The sequence below is a fragment of the Erythrolamprus reginae genome, chromosome 2 (genome assembly GCF_031021105.1).
Source record: "Erythrolamprus reginae isolate rEryReg1 chromosome 2, rEryReg1.hap1, whole genome shotgun sequence".
Taxonomy (NCBI): domain Eukaryota; kingdom Metazoa; phylum Chordata; class Lepidosauria; order Squamata; family Dipsadidae; genus Erythrolamprus; species Erythrolamprus reginae.
The window spans coordinates 272,042,119-272,062,938 of NC_091951.1; the positions used below are offsets into that span (position 1 = coordinate 272,042,119).

At 38.3% G+C, this 20,820-nt stretch overlaps 1 protein-coding gene across 1 annotated transcript in view; it reads right to left on the bottom strand.

Annotated features, from left to right (window-relative positions):
- Window positions 1–20,820, bottom strand: part of DOCK8 (dedicator of cytokinesis 8) — a 124,196-nt gene that overhangs the window by 77,103 nt on the left and 26,273 nt on the right. The window contains exons 3-13 of the mRNA XM_070742627.1: window positions 19,171–19,346; window positions 17,539–17,610; window positions 15,460–15,580; window positions 12,433–12,645; window positions 11,472–11,557; window positions 10,435–10,501; window positions 8,560–8,709; window positions 7,846–7,926; window positions 6,680–6,839; window positions 3,343–3,482; window positions 2,953–3,043 (exon numbers count right to left, since the gene is read on the bottom strand). Of these exons, the coding sequence (XP_070598728.1) occupies window positions 2,953–3,043; window positions 3,343–3,482; window positions 6,680–6,839; window positions 7,846–7,926; window positions 8,560–8,709; window positions 10,435–10,501; window positions 11,472–11,557; window positions 12,433–12,645; window positions 15,460–15,580; window positions 17,539–17,610; window positions 19,171–19,346 (1,357 nt within the window). The remainder of the gene's footprint in view (window positions 1–2,952; window positions 3,044–3,342; window positions 3,483–6,679; window positions 6,840–7,845; window positions 7,927–8,559; window positions 8,710–10,434; window positions 10,502–11,471; window positions 11,558–12,432; window positions 12,646–15,459; window positions 15,581–17,538; window positions 17,611–19,170; window positions 19,347–20,820) is intronic.

Genomic DNA, 20,820 nt, shown 5'->3' on the forward strand with positions numbered 1-20,820 from the left:
TCAGGTGGTGTGTCACCTTGAGAAAAAAACCACTCTCACTCTCTCTCACTCTCTTCCTTCCTCTCTCATCACTCACTCTTTCTTTCTTGCTCTCTCTCTCTCCCTCTCTCTCTTCCTTTCTTTCCTTCTCTCTTCCTTCCACTTTTTTCTCTTTCTCTCTTTTCCTTCCTTCCCCTCTTCCCCTCCCTCTCCCTCTCTCCTACTCTTCTCCTACTCTTCCTCTCCTGCTTTTCTTTCTCCTCCTCCTTCTCTTCCTCCTCCACTCCTCCTCCACTCCTCTTCCTCTCCTCTCCTTTTTCTCCTCCTCTTCCTCTCCTGCTCTTCCTTCTCCTTCTCCTCTTCCGCTTTCTCCTCCTCTCCTTTTCCTCCTCTTCCTCCTCCTCTCATTTTTCCTCTTCCTCTTCTCCTTTTCTTTCTCCTCCTCCTTCTCTTCTTCCTCTCCTTTTTCTCCTCCTCTTCCTCCTCCTCTCCTTTTTCTCCTCCTCTTCCTCCTCCTCTCCTTTTTCTCCTACTCTTCCTCTCCTGCTTTTCTTTCTCCTCCTCCTTCTCTCCTTTTCCCCCTCTTCCTCCTCCTCTCATTTTTCCTCTTCCTCTTCTCCTTTTCTTTCTCCTCCTCCTTCTCTTCCTCCTCCTCTCCTTTTGCTCCTCCTCTTCCTCTCCTTTTCCTCCTCCTCTCCTTTTTCTCCTACTCTTCCTCTCCTGCTTTTCTTTCTCCTCCTCCTCTTCCTCCTCCTCCTCCTCTCCTTTTTCTCCTCCTCTTCATCTCCTTTCCCCCCTCTTCCTCCTCTCCTTTTTCTCCTACTCTTCCTCTCCTTTTCCTCCTCTTCCTCCTCCTCTCCTTTTTCTCCTCCTCTTCATCTCCTCCATTTCCTGGTTCTCCTTCTCCTGCTCTTCCTTCTCCTTCTCCTCTTCCGCTTTCTCCTCCTCTCCTTTTCCTCCTCCTCTTCCTCTCCTTTTCCTCCTCTTCCTCCTCCTCTCATTTTTCCTCTTCCTCTTCTCCTTTATCTCTTTCTCCTTTTCCTCCTCTTCCTCCTCTCATTTTTCCTCTTCCTCTTCTCCTTTATCTCTTCCTTCCTTCCCCTCTTCCTCCCTTTCTCTCTCCTTCTCGTTCACTCATCCTTCCATCTGAGCGGGGGGAAACAGAAATCTCAGGCTAAATATGGCCAGGATGTGTTAATCTGTAATAGGGTGGCAGGGTTTACTTTAAGAGAAATGGGTCTGAAAGAAGCCCCTTGGGGAAGGGAAGATTCGGCATGGGAATTCTCCATTATGAGGGTCCAATGTCTTCACTACTACAAGACAAAGATACCTCGATATCTTTAAAAGAGATTGGATAAAATCACAAAGAACAAGTCATTGAACACTCAGTGCTATCTCTAGGATGGAGACAGTATGTACAGTATCTAAATACTAGTTGCTGGACAATAGAGTGGTCAATGCCTGGAATTCACTACTGGACTCTGTTGTTTCTTCCCCCAATCCCAAAATATTCAACCTTACACTATCTACTATAGACCTCTCCTCTTTTCTAAGAGGTCTGTAAGGGGTTTGCATACCATCCCTGTCCTACTGTCTTTTTTTATCCTTTCTATCTCTACTTTATACTTATGTTATGTTAAAACATACTACAATACTATACTTGTATGACAAATAAATAAATAAATAAAATAAACAATAAGGAGGGGTTACATCTTACAGTATAAGCATCCCCAAAACATCCATTTAGCTACACTGAGAAAAAAAATGCAGAACTAATAATGGTTTTGGCTATAAAAGTAGTAGTTTATTATGGTCTTTAGCCAGAGTCACAAAAAATACAAACCACATAAACCAAACTTAAAACATTGTAATTTACTTCATCTCAATCATTTAAAAATTTTCATATTCCAGCAAGTTCCTTTTGCTAAAAAGCAAAATTATAAAACTAAATATGCAAAAAAATGTTTAATATAAAATTTATTCAGTGACCTGATATTTTTTATTATCATTAAGGGCTGAATTAAGCTTGACTTAAAATAAGAATAAACAGAACACTTCATGTGATCTGGATTCTTTCAAGATAATGTTAATAAAACATGCAAATAACATGTTTAATTAATTCAACCTTCCCGAATTTAAATGACATATTGTTACATTTATTATCTAAATAATATTATTCAGTAATATAATAATAATAATATCGTCTAAAAGGGTCAAGTGAGCTCTATTAAACTGAGCTTTACAGAATTCTGAATAATATTAAGTAAACTTAAGCAGTTTGCAAGAAAGCATCTCTAGGCATCTTCTTAAGGCTCAGTAATTGTTTGTGACTGGACTCAAATTATTTTGAAATTCTGTGTCCCCAATTTGCCCAATAACTTAATTAGTTCTTTCAAGGCCAGAGTGTAAAATGTTCTGGGGTGATAAGTCATTTACTACAGCAAATTTTGAATGATATGTTACAACAAACATATCCAGATGTTATTAATGGGAACGATTAATGTGTGACTAAATTAACACCTGCAATTGGGACCAGGCAAAAAGTTCATCCTTACTTTTGCTTGCTGGCTTCTTACATTGCTCATATTAAATTGTAGTTCCCTCAAGCATTTGAGCAGAGGAAATTTAATAAATGAAACCATTGTTTTTCTTGGGGGGAAATGGTTAATCAAAAATAGCCAGTATATAGTGTGTTTTCCTGAAAATAAGACATCTCCCCAAATAAGTCCTTCCCCTGAAAATAAACCCTCCCCCAAAAATATCATTTCTTACGGTTAAGGTTAGGGAGACAGAGCTGGAAATCAGGAAAGATGGCAAGAGAAGACCCATCTTGCTCTATGCTCCAAAAAAATAATAAGACCTACCTGAAAATAAGGCCAAGCACTTATTTTAGGATTCAAAAAATATAAGACAGGGTCTTATTTGGGGGGAAACATGGTAGTATGAGTATCTAATATTAATAATTAAGCATACCTGGTATAGGTTTTGTTCTTCTCTGCAATGAGGACCTTTTGTAGTCAGCTAAAAACTTGAATAAGTCTTCATCACTAAGTCTGTCTCCTTCCTGAAAAAAGCAAGTTATTGAATATGAAAACTGTTGAAGACAAATTCCTTGTGTGTCCAATCACACTTGGCCAATAAAGAATTCTATTCTATTCTATTCTATTCTATTCTAGTCTAGTCTAGTCTAGTCTAGTCTAGTCTAGTCTAGTCTAGTCTAAATTAATTTGTAATTAACTACATATAAAAACTTATCGTATCACTTAAATTTATCGACAATGTAAGTTTTATTTTATTTATCATTTTATTAATTGGATTTATATGCCACCCCTCTCCAAAAAACTTTCCAACGGTGTAAAGTACCTGTTTAAAAAAAGTGTTGACAGTCAGAGTGGTGGTTCTGAAGTTCACTGGCCCAGGAATATCGTCTGAGCCAAGGCCTCTTTCAGAAGATCTTCTAGATGACAGTGTCAGTGTTTTTCGATCGCCACAAGACCCTTTTCCTTAAAATGTAAAATTTTAATTAATTAATTAATTAAGTCAGATACATAATGTAGATTTCAGAGGATATAATCATAGTAAAATATATCAATGAAAGATTAGAAGAAAAGATATAGGAATAATGTGGAAGAAATACTAGAGTTCATAAACATATACATGTAGTTAGTAGAAATATAAGAGAAGTATTAGGACAGGGGACGGAAGGCATTCTGGTGCGCTTATGCACACCCCTTACTGACCTCTTAGGAATCGGGAGAGGTCAACTGTGGATAGTCTAAGGGTAAAATTTTGGGGGTTAGGGGATGACACTACAGAGTCTGGTAATGCGTTCAATGCTTCAACAACTCGATTACTAAAGTCGTATTTTTTACAGTCAAGTTTGGAGCGGTTAATATTAAGTTTGAATCTGTTGTGTGCTCTTGTGTTGTTGTGATTGAAGCTGAAGTAGTCATTGACAAGGAGGACGTTGTAGCATATGATCTTGTGGGCAATGCTTAGGTCATGTTTAAAGTGTTGTAGTTCTAAGCTTTCAAGACCTAGGATTGTAAGTCTAGTTCAGTGATTTTCAACCTTTTTTGAGCCGCGGCACATTTTTTACATTTATGAAACTCTGGGGCACATTGGGGGGGGGGGCTAAACAAAAGTTTGGACAAAAAATTATCTTCCTCCCTTTCACTCTATTTCTTTCTCCCTCTTTCTCTTCCTTCCTTCCTATTTCTTTCTCTCTCTCCATCCCTCTTTCTTTCTCTTCCTTCCCTCCTCTCTTTTTTGCTCTCTTTCTCTCTCCCTCCCTACCTCCCTCTATGTCTTTCTCTCTCTCTTGCTTTCTTTCTCTCTCTTTCTCTCTCTCTCTTGCTTTCTTTCTCTCTCTCTTGTTCTCTCTCTCTCTCTCTCTCTCTCTTGCTTTCTTTCTCTCTGAGCTTCGCGGCACACCTGACCATGTCTCATGGAACACTAGTGTGCCACGGCACACTGGTTGAAAAACACTGGTCTAGTTTAATAGGGTATTTTGGACTCAATTTTGGTGGTAAGTCAAGGACTTGAATAATGAGACCTATGATCTCATTTATGCAACAAACCTGTAGGATATACCGTGATTTAAAATTAAAACAAAGGATGAAACCTGGTAATTTGCTCAACCTCTTACAGGGTTAATAATTAGTTTGTATGCTAGAATGTTGAAGATGTTACTGTGATGACTTAATACAGTATAAAGTATAGTGTCAATAAACACATCCTTTTTTCTTATCTTGAGTACATGTTCAAAGATTAATCTTTTAATGAGGCAACAGAATAAGGTAGTCATAGTAGTTTTCCTGCAACTGAACAATGATTTCCAGAGCAAGGCTCTTTGGATCAGCTAAAGAAAATCTTTGGATCCAACTCTTTAATGATATAGAGCAGTGGTTCCCAAAGTGCCAGTACTGCCCCTTGGTGGGCAGTGGGATGACTTAGGGCAGTGGTTTTCAACCTTTCTAGTGCCACAACCCCTTAATACAGTTCCTCATGTTGTGGTGACCCCCAACTATAAGTCTAGCGCCACTTCTCCCAACAAAGCTTTAAGCTGTTTGGCAGGAAGATCAGAGGAACACCCCACACTGTCAACGCCTTATTGGTCGGATTGTAAAAATATGTTCCAAGGCGCCAGAATAGAAGCTTTAGTTCCTAACACCATAGGAAATTTGTTTTTTCCCATGGTCTTAGGTGACCCCTGTGAAATGGTCATTTGACCCCCAAAGGGGTTCCGACCCCCAGGTTGAGAACCACTGACTTAGGGGGTGTTAAGAGGCAGGGAGGCAGCAGGGGGTGCTAAGAGATGACGTGGAAGGCAGGAAAGCATGTCGGGGTGCCAGGTAAGGAAGGTAGCAGCCTTAACATGCTTGGCGAACTACCACGTGGCCTTCCCAGTGTTCCCCCATGCCTGCCTGCCTTCTGAGGCTGGCGTTCAGTTCAGCCTGGCCCAACCAGTGGGTGAGCGGGTCGCTTCTCATCCACCCACCTGCCTGCTCTCTTTGCAGATCAGCTCAGCTGACTGCTAGCACCACTGTGGGAACTTGGCCCAGTTGCTGGGTTGGAAAGAAAGAAAGAAAGAGAGAGAGAGAGAGAGAGAGAAAGAGAGAGAGAGAGAGAGGCATGGAAGTTTCTCATGTGCATTCACACATTCATAGATGCCCTCACTTTCTTTCATTGGGATATACCTGCACAAATGGAATCATTTTATAAGCCATAAACCATATGTCGGGAATCCCCCATCTTGGGAGTTGTTGAGTAATTTGGAATTTTAGGAGCATCTCATAGGTGCTGCCACAAGATATCTGCCTGAGGGAGATTGCTTTCTACTGCAGAAGAAAGAAAGAAAGAAAGAAAGAAAGAAAGAAAGAAAGAAAGAAGGAAGGAAGAAAGGAAGGAAGGAAGGAAAGATAGAGGGAGAGAGAGAAAGAAAAGAGAAACAAAGAAAGAAAGGAAGGAAGGAAGGAAGGAAAGAAAGAAAGAAAGGAGGGAGGGAAAAAGAAAGAAAGATAGAAAGGAGGAAGGAGGGAGGGAGGAAGGAAGGAAAGAAAGAGGGAGGGAGAGAAAGAAAAAAGAAAGGAAGGAAAGAAAGAAAGAAAGAAAGAAAGAAAGGAGGGAGGGAGGGAGGGAAAAAGAAAGAAAGATAGAAAGGAGGAAGGAGGGAGGGAGGGTGGAAGGAAGGAAGGAAGGAAGGAAGGAAGGAAGGAAGGAAGGAAGACGTATGACCACAATTGAGCCCAAATGTTTGGTTGCTAAGCAAGAGTTAAGTGAGTTCCACCACATTTTACAAGTTGGTCACGCCCACCGGGTCACCTAACCACCAAGCCAAACCCACCTGAAAGGGGTGGGGTGTCACTGAGGATGAATTTGTAGCACCATGGGGATGGTGGACTGAAAAAGTTTGTGGGAACCACTGATACAGAGTATAATATATTACGGTACTGATAGAAACAAAACACCATGAAGAGAGTTTTTTCCAATTGTCCATCAATTATGAGGATTAGCTTCCATGCCAGAACACTACTTATTAAACTTGCTTAACTAGCTAGGATATCCTTCAATTTTTGTTCAGCATGTATTTATGTATTTATCAGCACTTATTTATATATTTATACAGTTAGTAGAAAATAGTTAATTACAGTATCTAGGTTGAATTATAAGATATATACACAGTCATATTTAAACTTACCATTGAAAACTTCTAACTCAGCTATATCTTTCTCAAGTGTTGGAATACTAAAGAAACTTGCTAAATTTATAGGTATCCAAGCAAAAGGCATGCGGTACTTTCCTAAACGTTGACAAAAGTTCTCTGCTTGTTGTTTTAATTTCTCAATCTTTTCCTTAGTCTAAAAAATAGGCAGAAAAATATATGCTGGTTAAAATCATAAAAATTGATTAAACAGAAAAGAAATGATCTAACATGCTGTTGTGGCAGTCATAACGTAAGGGTTTTTTTTTTTTGCAGAATTATAACTTAAAACAAAAGCCAACAGAGTCAGCGACAAATCTAATCAACTAAAGCCTCATTCAATATACTGTAGGCAGAAGTTAGGTGTTATTTTTAAAATATCAGTGCAAAGCAATTGAGAGTAACAATTGAATGGGAAAGCAGAGATTTATTTATGAAATTTAAATCTGGTATCCCACATTTTATATCATCAGATGAGTTTGCGAATTCATTGCTAACAGTCCTAATATTAATCAGATTTGTAAGATTAAACATTTACATAGGTCTGACATATAGGTAGTCCCTGACTTACAACCTTTGTTTAGTGACTGTTAAAAGTCACAAAGGCACTGAAAAATGTGATTTATGACTGGTCTTCCATACTTATGGAATTTCCTATGGTCATGTGATCACCTTTCGCAATCTTTTGACAAGCAAAATCAATGGGGAAGCCTGATTAATCTAACAATCTTGTTACTAACTAAATAACTGCAGTGATTCACTTAACAACCATGGCAAGAAATGTCATAAATGGGGCAACATTCATTTAACAACTATCTTGTTTAACATTGGAAATTTTAGGCTCAATTGTGGTCATTAGTCAAGGATTACTTGTATTTTGTGCTAATTTTTAAATTATTGGAGAGTGCATCTTCAAGCTTATATCCTGGGACACATATTATCCTACAAGTCTGTTATACTTGTAAAGTAATTTTTTAGAATAAAAATTGTGGTGATCAGCTCAATCTTTGAGTATCTGATTATGTACATTTCAAGATATGGGACGAAAAACGATATCTTGAAATAACACTTAAAATCTCAATAATACAGAAAGATAGCTACATAAATATCCCTATTATCAGGGTAATAGATCTGCAGTTCCAGTTAAAAACTATGATATCTACCTTTCCGCTTTCACTCTCTTTTAGAAAGATGTAAGGTTCTGCACAATCCCCAATTTCTCCTTGCTGAAGGACTTTCTCAATCTACCAAAAAAAGAAAGATAGAATCTAATTAACAATAAAATTTTAATAGAATAGAATAGAATAGAATTTTATTGGCCAAGTGTGATTGGACACACAAGGAATTTGTCTTGGTGCATATGCTCTCAGCGTACATAAAAGAAAAAGATACATTTGTCAAGAATCATGTGGTACAACACTTAATGATTGTCATAGAGGTCAAATGAAATAAGCAATAAAGAAACAGAGATATTAATAAAAATCTTAGGATACAAGCAACAAGTTACAGTCATACAGTCCTAAGTGGGAGGAAAAGGGTGATAGGAATGCTGAGAAAAACTAGTAGAATAGAAGTGCAGATTTAGTAAAAAGTCTGACAGTGTTGAGGGAATTATTTGTTTAGTAGAGTTAATAATAGTTATATCCAGAGTGAACAATGCCACGTTGCCTGGAAATAAAAATAATTATGAGCTATCACCACCAGAATGCACCAACATAGATGGCTCCGTGTGCCATCTATGACACATGTGCCACAGGTTCATCATCATTGGTATATGCTGTCTTGCTTGCTTCCATTACAACCAACTCTGTCTGGCTCAGGTCAGAAAGTAAGAATAAGAAAGAAACTGTCATTAGAATACAAATAACGTGACTCACCTTCAGCACAAGATAGATATCTGATGAAGGGTATGTTACCGAAAATACAGCAGCCCTAGCCTGAGTGGAGGAGTCAATACATGGTGTATGGGATCGCAAAAACCCTTTAAATTGTTCAGAGTTCAAATCACAATGAAAATTTTCAGAGATCTTAAAAAAAGAAATAGGATGAAAGAAAAAGTGCATTCTATGTCAGTTACAGCATGCATCCTACAGTACTGTCATAACAATAATTGTAAGCATTACACTACAGTATATATATTTTTCTGGTTAAATCTTAAAATGCAGAGCTAATTGCTTAAGTCCGTGAATGGACTTAAGTAGTACGGCTGTACTACTTAGGAAGTAGTACAGCCGTGCATTTTAAAATTCTGATACAATTTCTAATCTTAACCTGCCATTCAAAGGATTGTTGGGCAGTTTAAAGCAAGTTTGCCTGTCCAATAAAATAATATATCTCCCACTCATCCATAAATTGATGAATAAATAAGAAATGACTAAAAGAAAAGTCAAATTCTAGAAATTGCTACACTCATTGCTTATTTTGTATTATATACAATACTGCAATCTACGAAGAGTCATGTTGACTGTGACAGGCTACATGTGTACTGAATAAAGACATAGTATAAATTATTAGCTAATTATATTTCCCAAAACTATAGGCAGATGTTGAAAATTTGTTTCTGTATGTCACATCTAATTAGGTAGAACAAATAATTTGTTCAAATCATGAGGTAGAATAAAGTAATCCAGATTGAATTTTCATTCCCTTGGATCAAAGCATAACTTGTAAATCTACAGTATATTTTCAATGCTATTCCATTTCCCTGAAAATGGAAGCACAATATCTTGGCATTATTATTATTATTATTATTATTATTATTATTATTATTATTATTTATTAGATTTGTATGCCGCCCCTCTCCGAAGACTCGGGGCGGCTCACAACAGTAATAAAAAACAGTGTAACAATGGGACAAATCTAATAATAAAAAATATATAAAAACCCCAACAATTAAAAACCATACAGCACATACATACCAAACGTGAAATATAAAAAGCCTGGGGGAGATGTCTTAGTTCTACCATGCCTGGAGATACAGGTGGGTCTTGAGTAACTTGCGAAAGACAAGGAGGGTGGGGGCCGTTCTATTCTCCGGGGGGAGTTGGTTCCAGTGGGCCAGGGCCGCCACAGAGAAGGCTCTTCCCCTGGGGCCCGCCAAACGACATTGTTTGGTCGACGGGACCCGGAGAAGGCCAACTCTGTGGGACCTTATCGGCCGCTGGGATTTGTGCGATAGAAGGCGGTTCGGGAGGTATTCTGGTCCAATGCCATGTAGGGCTTTAAATGTCATTACCAACACTTTGAATTGTGACCGGAAACTGATCGGCAGCCAGTGCAGACCACGGAGTGTTGTAGAAACGTGGGCAAATCTGGGAAGCTCCACGATAGCTCTCGCGGCTGCATTCTGCACGATCTGAAGTTTCTGACTTCAGAAGCATCCAGGATAGATGGAGACAAAACTCCAAACCTTTTGTCTTTAGATTTTCATGTTGCCCAAAAGTTACTTATAACCTTCCAATGTACAGCCTTTACAGTGAAATATAACAAATATTAACCATAGGCAGGAACTATTTAAGAGAAAAGAATCCAGCCAACCAATTCAGGCTAATGAGAAACAGTACATAAATCAGAACAATCCTGATCACACATAGAAAGTCAGCAAACTGTCTCCCTGTGTCAAAACATGACAATGATGTCAACTTTGGTAATGAAACTTCTGCAAGAAAGAAACCAAGCTTAGCAAACAACCAAGATGTCAGCAAAATGTTAAACACTGCATTTAAATGAAAATAGTGCTGCTACATTCTTACCTTTTTCCGTTCTCTTATATCATAAAGAGCTAAGGTTACAAATAATGGCTCAATTTCAATTTCAAATCTGCAAAGGAGAAAATAAGGCACTAACTAATAATAAACTAATTTATGTGACACGAAATCAAGGACAATGGCTACTTAGAATAATGCATGCCCTGGAAAAATTCACTCAAAACTTCGTCTTGCTTTATCTACTTAATCCTCAGTGCCAACACTAAACAATTTAAAAATGTGTATACAGCTATATACCGTGGCTGTTTTATTTTCCTATTGTTTTGCATGGAATCTAACATTTTCTAGGAGCAGAGGCATGTTTGTTATCTCCAACGGCAAAATAATGATCACTTAATATTAACAATTAATAATAAATAAATAAAGATCCCATTTCCCTTTATAAACCAAATCTTTTGAGAACAGAGCAAATGGGATCTAACCAGCCTGAGAGAAGAAGATGCTAAAAAGCTGGTTGCAAATCCTCTTTCATCTAGATCTAGAACCTCTACCCATAGTGACACCACCTATAATGATACAGAGGTTTTTGCAGCCATCCGGATAATTTCTTCATAAGATAGAACAACAGGGACAGCATTTTACATATTACCATTTTTAAAAAATGCAGCAATGTTAACAAAGATGAAATGTGTTTAACTCATGAGGCGTGTTAAACTTACACATGATAACTACTAGACCTAAAATCAAAACTCATTTTTAAAAGAACTTTAACATGGTATGGTAGCTAGATAACTCTTATTAGATAGATATATACAAAGATCAGAATAGGCAGAAATAGAGAACTCTATATAGAGTGTTTTGTCTACTGCACATGGTAAGTTTTTAAAGTACTTTCCTGAACAAAAAAAAAGCTTTCTGAATGAAAAAGCACACGGAGGAAATTTGTTTTACACCTGTCAATTTCCTGCTTTCTACTTTATAGATTTCATTCCGTCATTCTCTTGTATGGGTGGCTCTATATGCCATCCGATTGACCCAAATCCCTAAAAATGTCCCATTTGCACCAATGATGTAGAACTTACTTCAGTGTCTGTATTTTCACTACTATCCTATTACCTAGATACTCCTTTGGACATTCAGGTATTGGTCGTATTTGTACTGAATCCTCCTATTAAAGACATTAAGAAGAGTTATTTGTTTTGGTGCATTTTAGCTTCCTGACACCATCTGTTACCATCCCTTCATTTCTTACTTTACAATCAGGCAAAAAATTAATGCATAAAATGTAGGAAGTCATCAAAATTATAGTAAAGCCAGGGAGGTTTATTTAGAATGCACTGTCGTGGGGGCAATTATGATACAAAGACTTTACCTCATTGTTGCAGGAGCTGCAGCGGTACCGGTACACAATTTATTTCTTTTATTTTTATTTATTTATTTTATTTATTTGTCAATTATGTATTGGTAGTATACAGACATAACAGTATTTAGATATATGATTTAGTCTCTAGACTCTTTATCATCATGGTTGCTTCTTCTTAGAAACATAGAAACATAGAAGTCTGACGGCAGAAAAAGACCTCATGGTCCATCTAGTCTGCCCTTATACTATTTTCTGTATTTTATCTTAGGATGGATATATGTTTATCCCAGGCATGTTTAAATTCAGTTACTGTGGATTTATCTACCACGTCTGCTGGAAGTTTGTTCCAAGGATCTACTACTCTTTCAGTAAAATAATATTTTCTCATGTTGCTTTTGATCTTTCCCCCAACTAACTTCAGATTGTGTCCCCTTGTTCTTGTGTTCACTTTCCTATTAAAAACACTTCCCTCCTGAACCCTATTTAACCCTTTAACATATTTAAATGTTTCGATCATGTCCCCCCTTCTTAAACTTTTTATGAACTACAATTGCCATAGCTAATTACACCAGCTGGGCTGGATGAATTAATGTCTAACATATACCACCATTTGATATTATAGTTTCTTTGAAAAACCCAGATGGTTGAAGTATAGTTGTGCCAGAAAATATACAGCTTACCTCATCTACACTGGGATAGAGCGCAAACAACTCAGTAGGCCTGTTGGCTTGCCGGGCCTCTTCATTTTGCCTTTGAATGTCTTCTGCTTTAGGAGTCTGCAGTAAGTTGGTCAATCGAGGATCGAATGGGAGGCTGCGCAGGCAAATTTCTCCAGATGTCAAGGTGGCTTTATTGGATTCGTCACAGGGGACCTTTAATTGCCTGGGACGGGTCTGCTCAAGCAAATAGGGAATAGTTGAATTGATTATACATACTGAATATTGAGGGTGAAGTTTTGTTCTCTGAGCTTGTGGGTTGGTTTCCGAATGGAAAACTCCCCTAAACTCCACTGAAAATGTTACCTAACCTGGTAATGAAATGTTCGGAAACTAATCCACAAACTCAGAGAACAAACCTTCGCCGTCATCCCACATCTGAGCTACAGATATTCACCACCACTGCAATACTGAATATTCCTATCATATTTCTGCATCATATTTCCATACTTATTCATTGCAATAACAGATATTAGATTTCCAATACCATGAAATAAATATTAAATGGAACTATTAACTCTCCTTTTTTACAGAGCCATTTATTTCATGGAATAACAGAGTTGGGAGGGACCTTGGACCTTTCTTACTCAAGCAGGAAACCCTATACAAATTTATTTACTTATTTACTTATTTATTAGATTTGTATGCCGCCCCTCTCCGTAGGCGGCTCACAGCAATAATAAAGACAATGTAAACAAATCTAATAATTTAAAAAACACTAAAAACCCCATTATTAAGAGCAAACATACTCACAAACATACCATGTATAAACTGTATAGGCGTGGGGGAGATGTCTCAATTCCCCCATGCCTGACAGTAGAGGTGGGTTTTAAGAAGTTTACGAAAGGCAAGGAGGCTGCGGGCAGTTCTAATCTCCGGGGGGCTGTCCAATCTTTTCTTAAAAACCTCCAGTTTTGGAATGCTGGAGGGATTCTGGTGGGAAGTAATTCCACTGATTAATCATTCCAATTAAGGAGTAAAATTCTCCTTAATTCTAGGTTGGAACTCTATTGCTATTGTATAACCCCTAATCCTTCTCTTCATTAGATGAGACCGGGGGTCGGCAACATGCAGCTCTAGAGCCAAATGTGGCTCTTCAAGCCCTCTCCTGTAGCTCCCTGTCGGATTATCCCCCCCTCCCCCCCACCCTGAGAAGGGTGACTGCTGCGGATGGAGACTCACTCCATATTCCAGAGTGGGAACGAAGCGCCCCTCTACTTGCCTCTTCTTCCTGCGCTTGTTGGTGCTGTGCACATCTTGGCCACTGGGGGAGATGTGCGACTTTTCTCCATGCTGAGACACTGGCTGGGCTGCCCAGCTGCAGTCGATGCTCCGCGTGGTAACAGGCACCAGGAGGAGGAGGAGGGAACCTGGACGCTGTCTCCCCCATTGTGCAGTGCGCTAAGTTTAAGTTCTAGAGCAGCAAGCAGCCATGGAGGCAATGAGAGGAATATGGAGAGATGCGCCACTTTCTCTGCCCCAAGACACCAGCTGGGGCACGTCTCTCCATATTCCTCTCGCTGCCTCTAAGGCTGTTTGCTGCTCTTGCACTTAAACCTAGCACACTGCACAATGGGGGAGATGGTGTTCGGGTCCCCTCTCCTCCTCCTGGGACATACAAGTCCAATTAATAAATAAAATAAATAAATTATGACGTGGAGGATTGGATGCAGCCCAGTAACCCAGCCAGTGTCTTGGGGCAGGGAAAAGTCACGCATCTCGGAGATGGAAAAAGAGGCAAGTGGAGGGGCACTTTGCTTCCGCTCTGGAATATGGAGTGAGTCTCCATCCACTGCCACCACCCTTCTGTTTCAAGGCAGGAGAGAGTGAGTGGCAAGGGAGGGGGCAGGCAGCTGACCGGGAGTCACAGCAGGAAGACGAATGGGCATCATTTACCTGGGAATCTGAAATGACTCTTGATTTAAAGCATAAGCACCCAAAGAAGAAAGAACAATATCAGCAAAAAAGAAAACAAAAACCAAACCCAAATCTCGCCTGTTTTTGGAAATGGTTCAATTCAAGAGGGAACACACACCCAACATACACAAGAGGGGAGGAGAAAGATGAGAGAGGGAGAGAGAGAGGTGAGAAAGAGAGGGAGAAAGATAAGGGAGATAAAGAGAGGGAGAAAGATAAGGGAGATAAAGAGAGGGAGGAACATGAGGGAGAGAAAGAGAGGGAGGAGAAAGAAATGAGAGATAGAGAAAGAGATGAGAAAGAGAAAGAAGAGAGAGAGAGAGAGAATGAATATCTGGAGCCACAGAATCTGGGTAACCATGGCTGGGGCGGTTCATGTGACTGCATGGAAATGAGTGATGTTGAGTTGGCCATTCCCATCCAGCTTTTGTGGCTCCTGGTATTTTCTTTTCTGTGGGAAACTGGTCCAAATGGCTCTTTAAGTGTTTAAAGTTGCAGACCCCACTTCCTGCAAAGATTCAATGGTGTTTTTACCTCTAGTTCCCCAATCATCTTTGTTGTTTTTTCTCTGTTCACTTTTTAGAGTCTCAAGATTTTTTAATATGAAAACGCAATAGAACAAGAAACGCATCAGATATTTTGGGAGAAAATTAAGAATTCTTGGATTGCTATAGAGCAGGGGTGTCAAAATTTGGCAACTTTAAGACTTGTAGACTTCTACTTCCAGAATTCCATGGTTTCCAGTTGAAATTGACAAGTCTTAAAAGCTGACAAGATCGGACCCCCATTGTTATGGAGATTAACATTTAAAGATAAGATGACTTTCTTCTCTTATTCCACACTATTCAAAAAAGAATGCTTCATTACTTTTCATGTTCCCTTATCAACTTGGTGCTATTCCTTCTAATTTGTGAAGGAAGTTCAGATGTGTCGTTTGAGAGGCCCTGTAGCACAACACACAAATGCTCCCATTCTTAAGAAAAGAAATTACTCCCAATTGCTGCTTTGCTCCACCATTGCCTACTGCTCCATTTTCTTTTCAAAGCATTCATTCAATGCTGTTCCCAAGTGTACCTGATAATTGGAGTCGTGAAAATCCAACATTTCAGACTCAAATGTCTGCTTTCGGAGGCTTTTGTGGAAATCTGTTCTGAATCCTGTTTTCATGGAGTTATAAGCGTCACTTCCTTGATTTCTTTAGTAAAATAGCCAAGTAGATTTCAGTTTTAGAAAAAGAGACAAAAGATCAATTGCTGTCATGTAAATAAATTCTATTAAAAAAAATACAATCCCGCAAATTAATTTAAGAGCTGCTTAAATGGACTACAAAGTAATAATAAATTGCTATATAGAAGAGCTGTGGTGGTGCAGTGGTTAGAATGTAGTACTGCAGGCGAGTTCTATGATTGCTGACTGCCAGCTGCCTGCAGTTTGAAAGTTCGAATCTCACCAGGCTTAAGATTGACTCAGCCTTCTATCCTTCTGAGGTTGGTAAAATGACCAACCTCAGATTATTGGGAACAATTGGCTGACTCTGTAAACTGCTTAGAGAGGGATGTAAAGCACTGTGAAGTGGTATATAAATCTAAGTGCTATTGCTATATGGATCACTACAGAATAATATGGAGAGCAATTCTTATGCATATTCTTATTCGTATTTTTTCAAGAGAACAACAACATTCAACAACATTCCCTCAACCCCCAAAACCTTCCCAGATGTTTTATTTATTTGTTTATTATTTATTTATTAGATTTGTATGCCGCCCCTCTCGGTAGACTCGGGGCGGCTCACAACATACAATAAAATAATTCACAACAAATCTAATAAATTTTTAAAAACATTTAAAAACCCCATTATTAAACCAGACATACACACAGACATACCATACATAAATTGTACAGGCCTGGGGGAGGGGGGAATACCTCAATTCCCCCATGCCTGACGACAGAGGTGAGTTTTAAGGAGTTTATGGAAGGCAAGGAGGGTGGGGGTAGTTCTAATCTCCGGGGGGAGTTGGTTCCAGAGAGTCAGGGCCGCCACAGAGAAGGCTCTTCCCCTGGGACCCACCAGACGACATTGTTTAGTCGACGGGACCCAGAGAAGGCCAACTCTGTGGGACCTAATCGGTCGCTGGGATTCGTGCGGCAGAAGGCGGTCCCGCATGTATTCTGTTCCGATGCCATGAAGGGCTTTATAGGTCATAACCAACACTTTGAATTGTGACCGGAAATTGATCGGCAACCAATGCAGACTGCGGAGTGTTGGTGTAATATGGGCATACCTGAGGAAGCCCATGATTGCTCTCGCAGCTGCATTCTGCACGATCTGAAGTTTACGAACACTTTTCAAAGGTAGCCCCATGTAGAGAGCATTACAGTAGTCGAATCTCGAGGTGATGAGGGCGTAAGTGACTGTGAGCAGTGAGTCCGGTCCAGATAGGGCTGCAACTGCTGCACCAGGCGAACCTGGGCAAACGTCCCCCTCGTCACAGCTGAAAGATGGTTCTCTAATGTGAGTTGTGGATCGAGGAGGACACCCAAGTTGCGGACCCTCTCTGAGGGGGTCAATAATTCCCGCCCCAGGGTTATGGACGGACAGATGGAATGTTGTTAGAAACATGCCACCATACTTCATGTCTAACCTATTTTCACTACTCTGCTCTTCTCCAATATATCAGTGATACTTCTTCAAGTCAAATGACAAGTGCCAATGAGCCTTTTGTTTTGTAGGCCAAAATAGAATGGCCACTGATATGGCTGCAGTTGAGATTTTTCCTGTCACTTTTTAATGACGCAGAGTACTTCCAGATGAACGTTTGCTGAAGCACCAAGTATGCACACCTCTAAACTGTGAATTGCTGTTGCATTGACACAAATGTAAGAGTATTACCATTATTGTTTTCTTCTCCTGTCAACAATAAATGATTGTTTTTTGTGGGATCCTAATATTGTATGATTGATGCCCCAATCAACTGTAGCACATCATTATCAGTGCCAGTAATATTTTTTGAACTCAATCCATTTAGTAAACCTAATGAGAGTAATTACCACTTAGTCTTGGGTAATTAACATTAATTAATTAACATAATTAATCAAAACAGTAGATTTCAACTTTTCCCATGGTAATTATTGAGTTATAAATGAAGGGCTTACTTTCGATTCACAATCAGCCAATCACGAATATAAGTTTGGACACAGTCCCGGACATGTAAATCCAATTCAGTCCTAGGGGGAAGAAAAATATTTCTATGCATAATCAGTGATCATGTATAAAGAGAGTCAATCTAATAAGAGCAACATGGCTATTCTTCTCACATAATAAAAATTGTTATTTTTGAAGACACTTTTGAGATCTAGTTTTCAAGTTAAATTTTTGAACATCTTAAAAATTAAAGTGTACTGATAGAATTATGAAGTATAATTTATATACTTTTAAAAAGTATATATTTTAAAGTACAAGTCACATAATGTGTAAATAATGAAAGAAATATCAAAGAAAGGGTCTGGGGAAGCAGTGGCCTGCTAAAATAAGTTCAGAAAAAAAGGGACACAAATAACATAACCCCTTTGTTTATCTCATCCGAGGAAAACGATGCAATTCATTGATACAGCACATGCTTTTCATGAAAACGTTCAGTTCTCAGATCTCCAAGATCAATTAATAGAAAATACTTGAGAGAGAGAAAAAAACGCTTTAATGAAAATTAAAATGTTCTAATGTTCGGAACTAGCTTCTCTCTGATAGGCTACATCGGAATTAAACTACCAATTAAATATTTATTTATTTTATTTATTTATTAGATTTGTAGGCAAGGAGGGGGGGCAGTTCTAATCTCCGGGGGGAGCTGGTTCCAGAGGATCGGGGCTGCCACAGAGAAGGCTCTTCTCCTGGGTCCCACCAAACGACATTGTTTAGTCAACGGGACCCGGAGAAGGCCAACTCTGTGGGACCTAACCGGTTGCTGGGATTCGTGCAGCAGAAGGCGGTCCCAGAGATATTTCTTTGGAATATAAAGGGAAAGAGAAGTAAATTTTCACTCAATATAGTCCCAATATAATCTCTCCTTCTCTTTCCATAGCTTGTATCCTTATAAGGTAAGCTCTTATAGGTACAGTATTTGTCATTTGTGGCAAAAAGAGGAATAGGGACTGAAAAAGATAATAGTTTGAAGAATAGGTGAAGACAGGGAAAAAATATTGCCAATGTACTGCCCTTAGCTTGCCACTAGATACAGTTAAGGGAAAAAAAGATAAACCAGAGGAGCTTGTGTCAATAGGAATGATGCGCAAACCATTTTGACCTTAATTTTTGACTTACCTTAGGGCCTAAAATTAAGGTCAAAATGGTTTGTTCTGGCTCCATATTTTAAATTGGAACAATCTGAAACTCTATCAGTTCAAACTTCGTACTTATTTTATTTACCATCATTCTATCATCATGCATTGTACAAGGAGTTTGCCCTGGGTGAATAAATGCTTAAGACAATACATTTATGAGTACCATGTTTGTACTCATTAACTAACTCAGTAAATTATTTTTCCAGAGATCCTTTTAAGTATTATAGCAATATCCCAGAATATGTAGCTATAAAAATATATTTGTCTGACCACTGGATAATCAGAATATATTGTCCTCGGAGAGGGGCTGCATATAAATCTAATAAATTGTTTTTGTTATTGTTGTTGTTATTGTTATTAATGAGAAATACTTCTGGTTCAAAAGCCCCCAAAGAATGGGAACATTAAAAACAGGCTTCAGTTGCTTGCTTTAAAAAGTTTCCTCACCGTTCTTCTGGTAATGATGGTTCCAAGGTTCTATGCTCCTTTGCGGCATAAACCATCTCCAAATCATCTTCAGGAAAATCACCCAATTCTTGCAAGAGATCTGAATCTAGGATATTCAGCTGCATCATTAAGAGACCTTCAAAATCCACTGGATCTACAGCATCATAAAACTGAGGCTAAATAGTACAAAAAAGAGAAAATAAAAGAGAAAAATGGTTTTTTTTAGGAATATAAAATACATTTCTGGGTTTTCATTAAATTTTAACCTCAAATGAGCTAACAGCCTAAACAGTTCATTTTATGGATCTAGAGAAAAAGGAATAAATCACACATAAAATCTTACACATAATCATAACTGTAAAACTTATATTTTTAAAAAAATCAGTCTACTTGAACCTTCTTAACTTGTTAGAAAATAGGTTAAATGATGAGCAATTGTTAAACAAATAATATATCTTTCCTTTTCTTCTACCTCTTTTCTTTCTTTGGCAATGTCAGACAAAATTATATAAGCCGTTTCCTGCTAAAAGCTTTAGTTCAATCTATATTTAACAGATTAATTTCTCTTTAAATCTATGAAATTTAATTCATAATTAAAAACAAATTGTATCTAGTTTCATTAGGAAAGTGCCATGTGCTATATAACTTAGCCAAATGGCAAGATGCGAATGGAATTAACTGACTTACCAAGAATGTGGTCACAAAGGAAGATATTTGACACAAGCTACCAAATTTGAGAGACGTATGAACATTTTTGCCACAAGGAAGACTACAATGAGTAAACTAGGATTGTTCTTCTCCCATTTAATTTTATTTATGTATGTTTTAATTCATCACATTTTTTAAATTGTCCATTTCACATAAGTAACTCTGGAGGGCTTACAATAAAAAATTGTATTATTTATAAGACTTCGCAGTTGACAATATCATCTAGGAACTCTTTGTACAAATGAGAAATTTAGAAAAATCAGGATCTTCAGTCAGTAAAGAATCTGCACTTGCCTGAATAGAACATAAGTCTAATGATTCATATGTTAAGCCCTTCAATTCTATCCAACCATTCTAGCCATTAAAGCAAGGAAGCTAGGTACAGTTAGGATTAGCATACAGAATTTTTTGAGGTATAAATAACCTTTTTTTCTGGTGTAATTTCTTGAGTGTGTCTGGTGTAATTTATTGAGGGATCGTCTTCTAAACCACATTTATTCCCATTGTAATTTTTAATGTACATTTAGCAGGTTAGACTAAAAATTATAAAAATTAATATATATGTCAATATACATATTGTTAGCTAGAGACAACAGGAGATTTCTTTGTCAAATAAATAATGCATCCCCAAACTCGTATACACAACACATAACCAGACCAAACAGGAATTATTGAGAGGTGACAAAAATGTAGGGGAAAGAATTGTTACAGGAAGATAAAAGCCATTAGAAAAAAGCAGCAATTAAAATTTTGGCAGTGTGGTTTATCTATAAAAAGCAACCTACAGAGAAACAATTAACGTACCTCTTTAGTGCAGTAAAATTAGCCGTATGATGCAATCAAAATGGTGGCTAGATGAAACAAAAACTAAGCAACTTGGCAGAAAGGCTTTTGAAAACAAAATACACACTTTTTATCACCCAATGAATCTCCAAGAAAGTT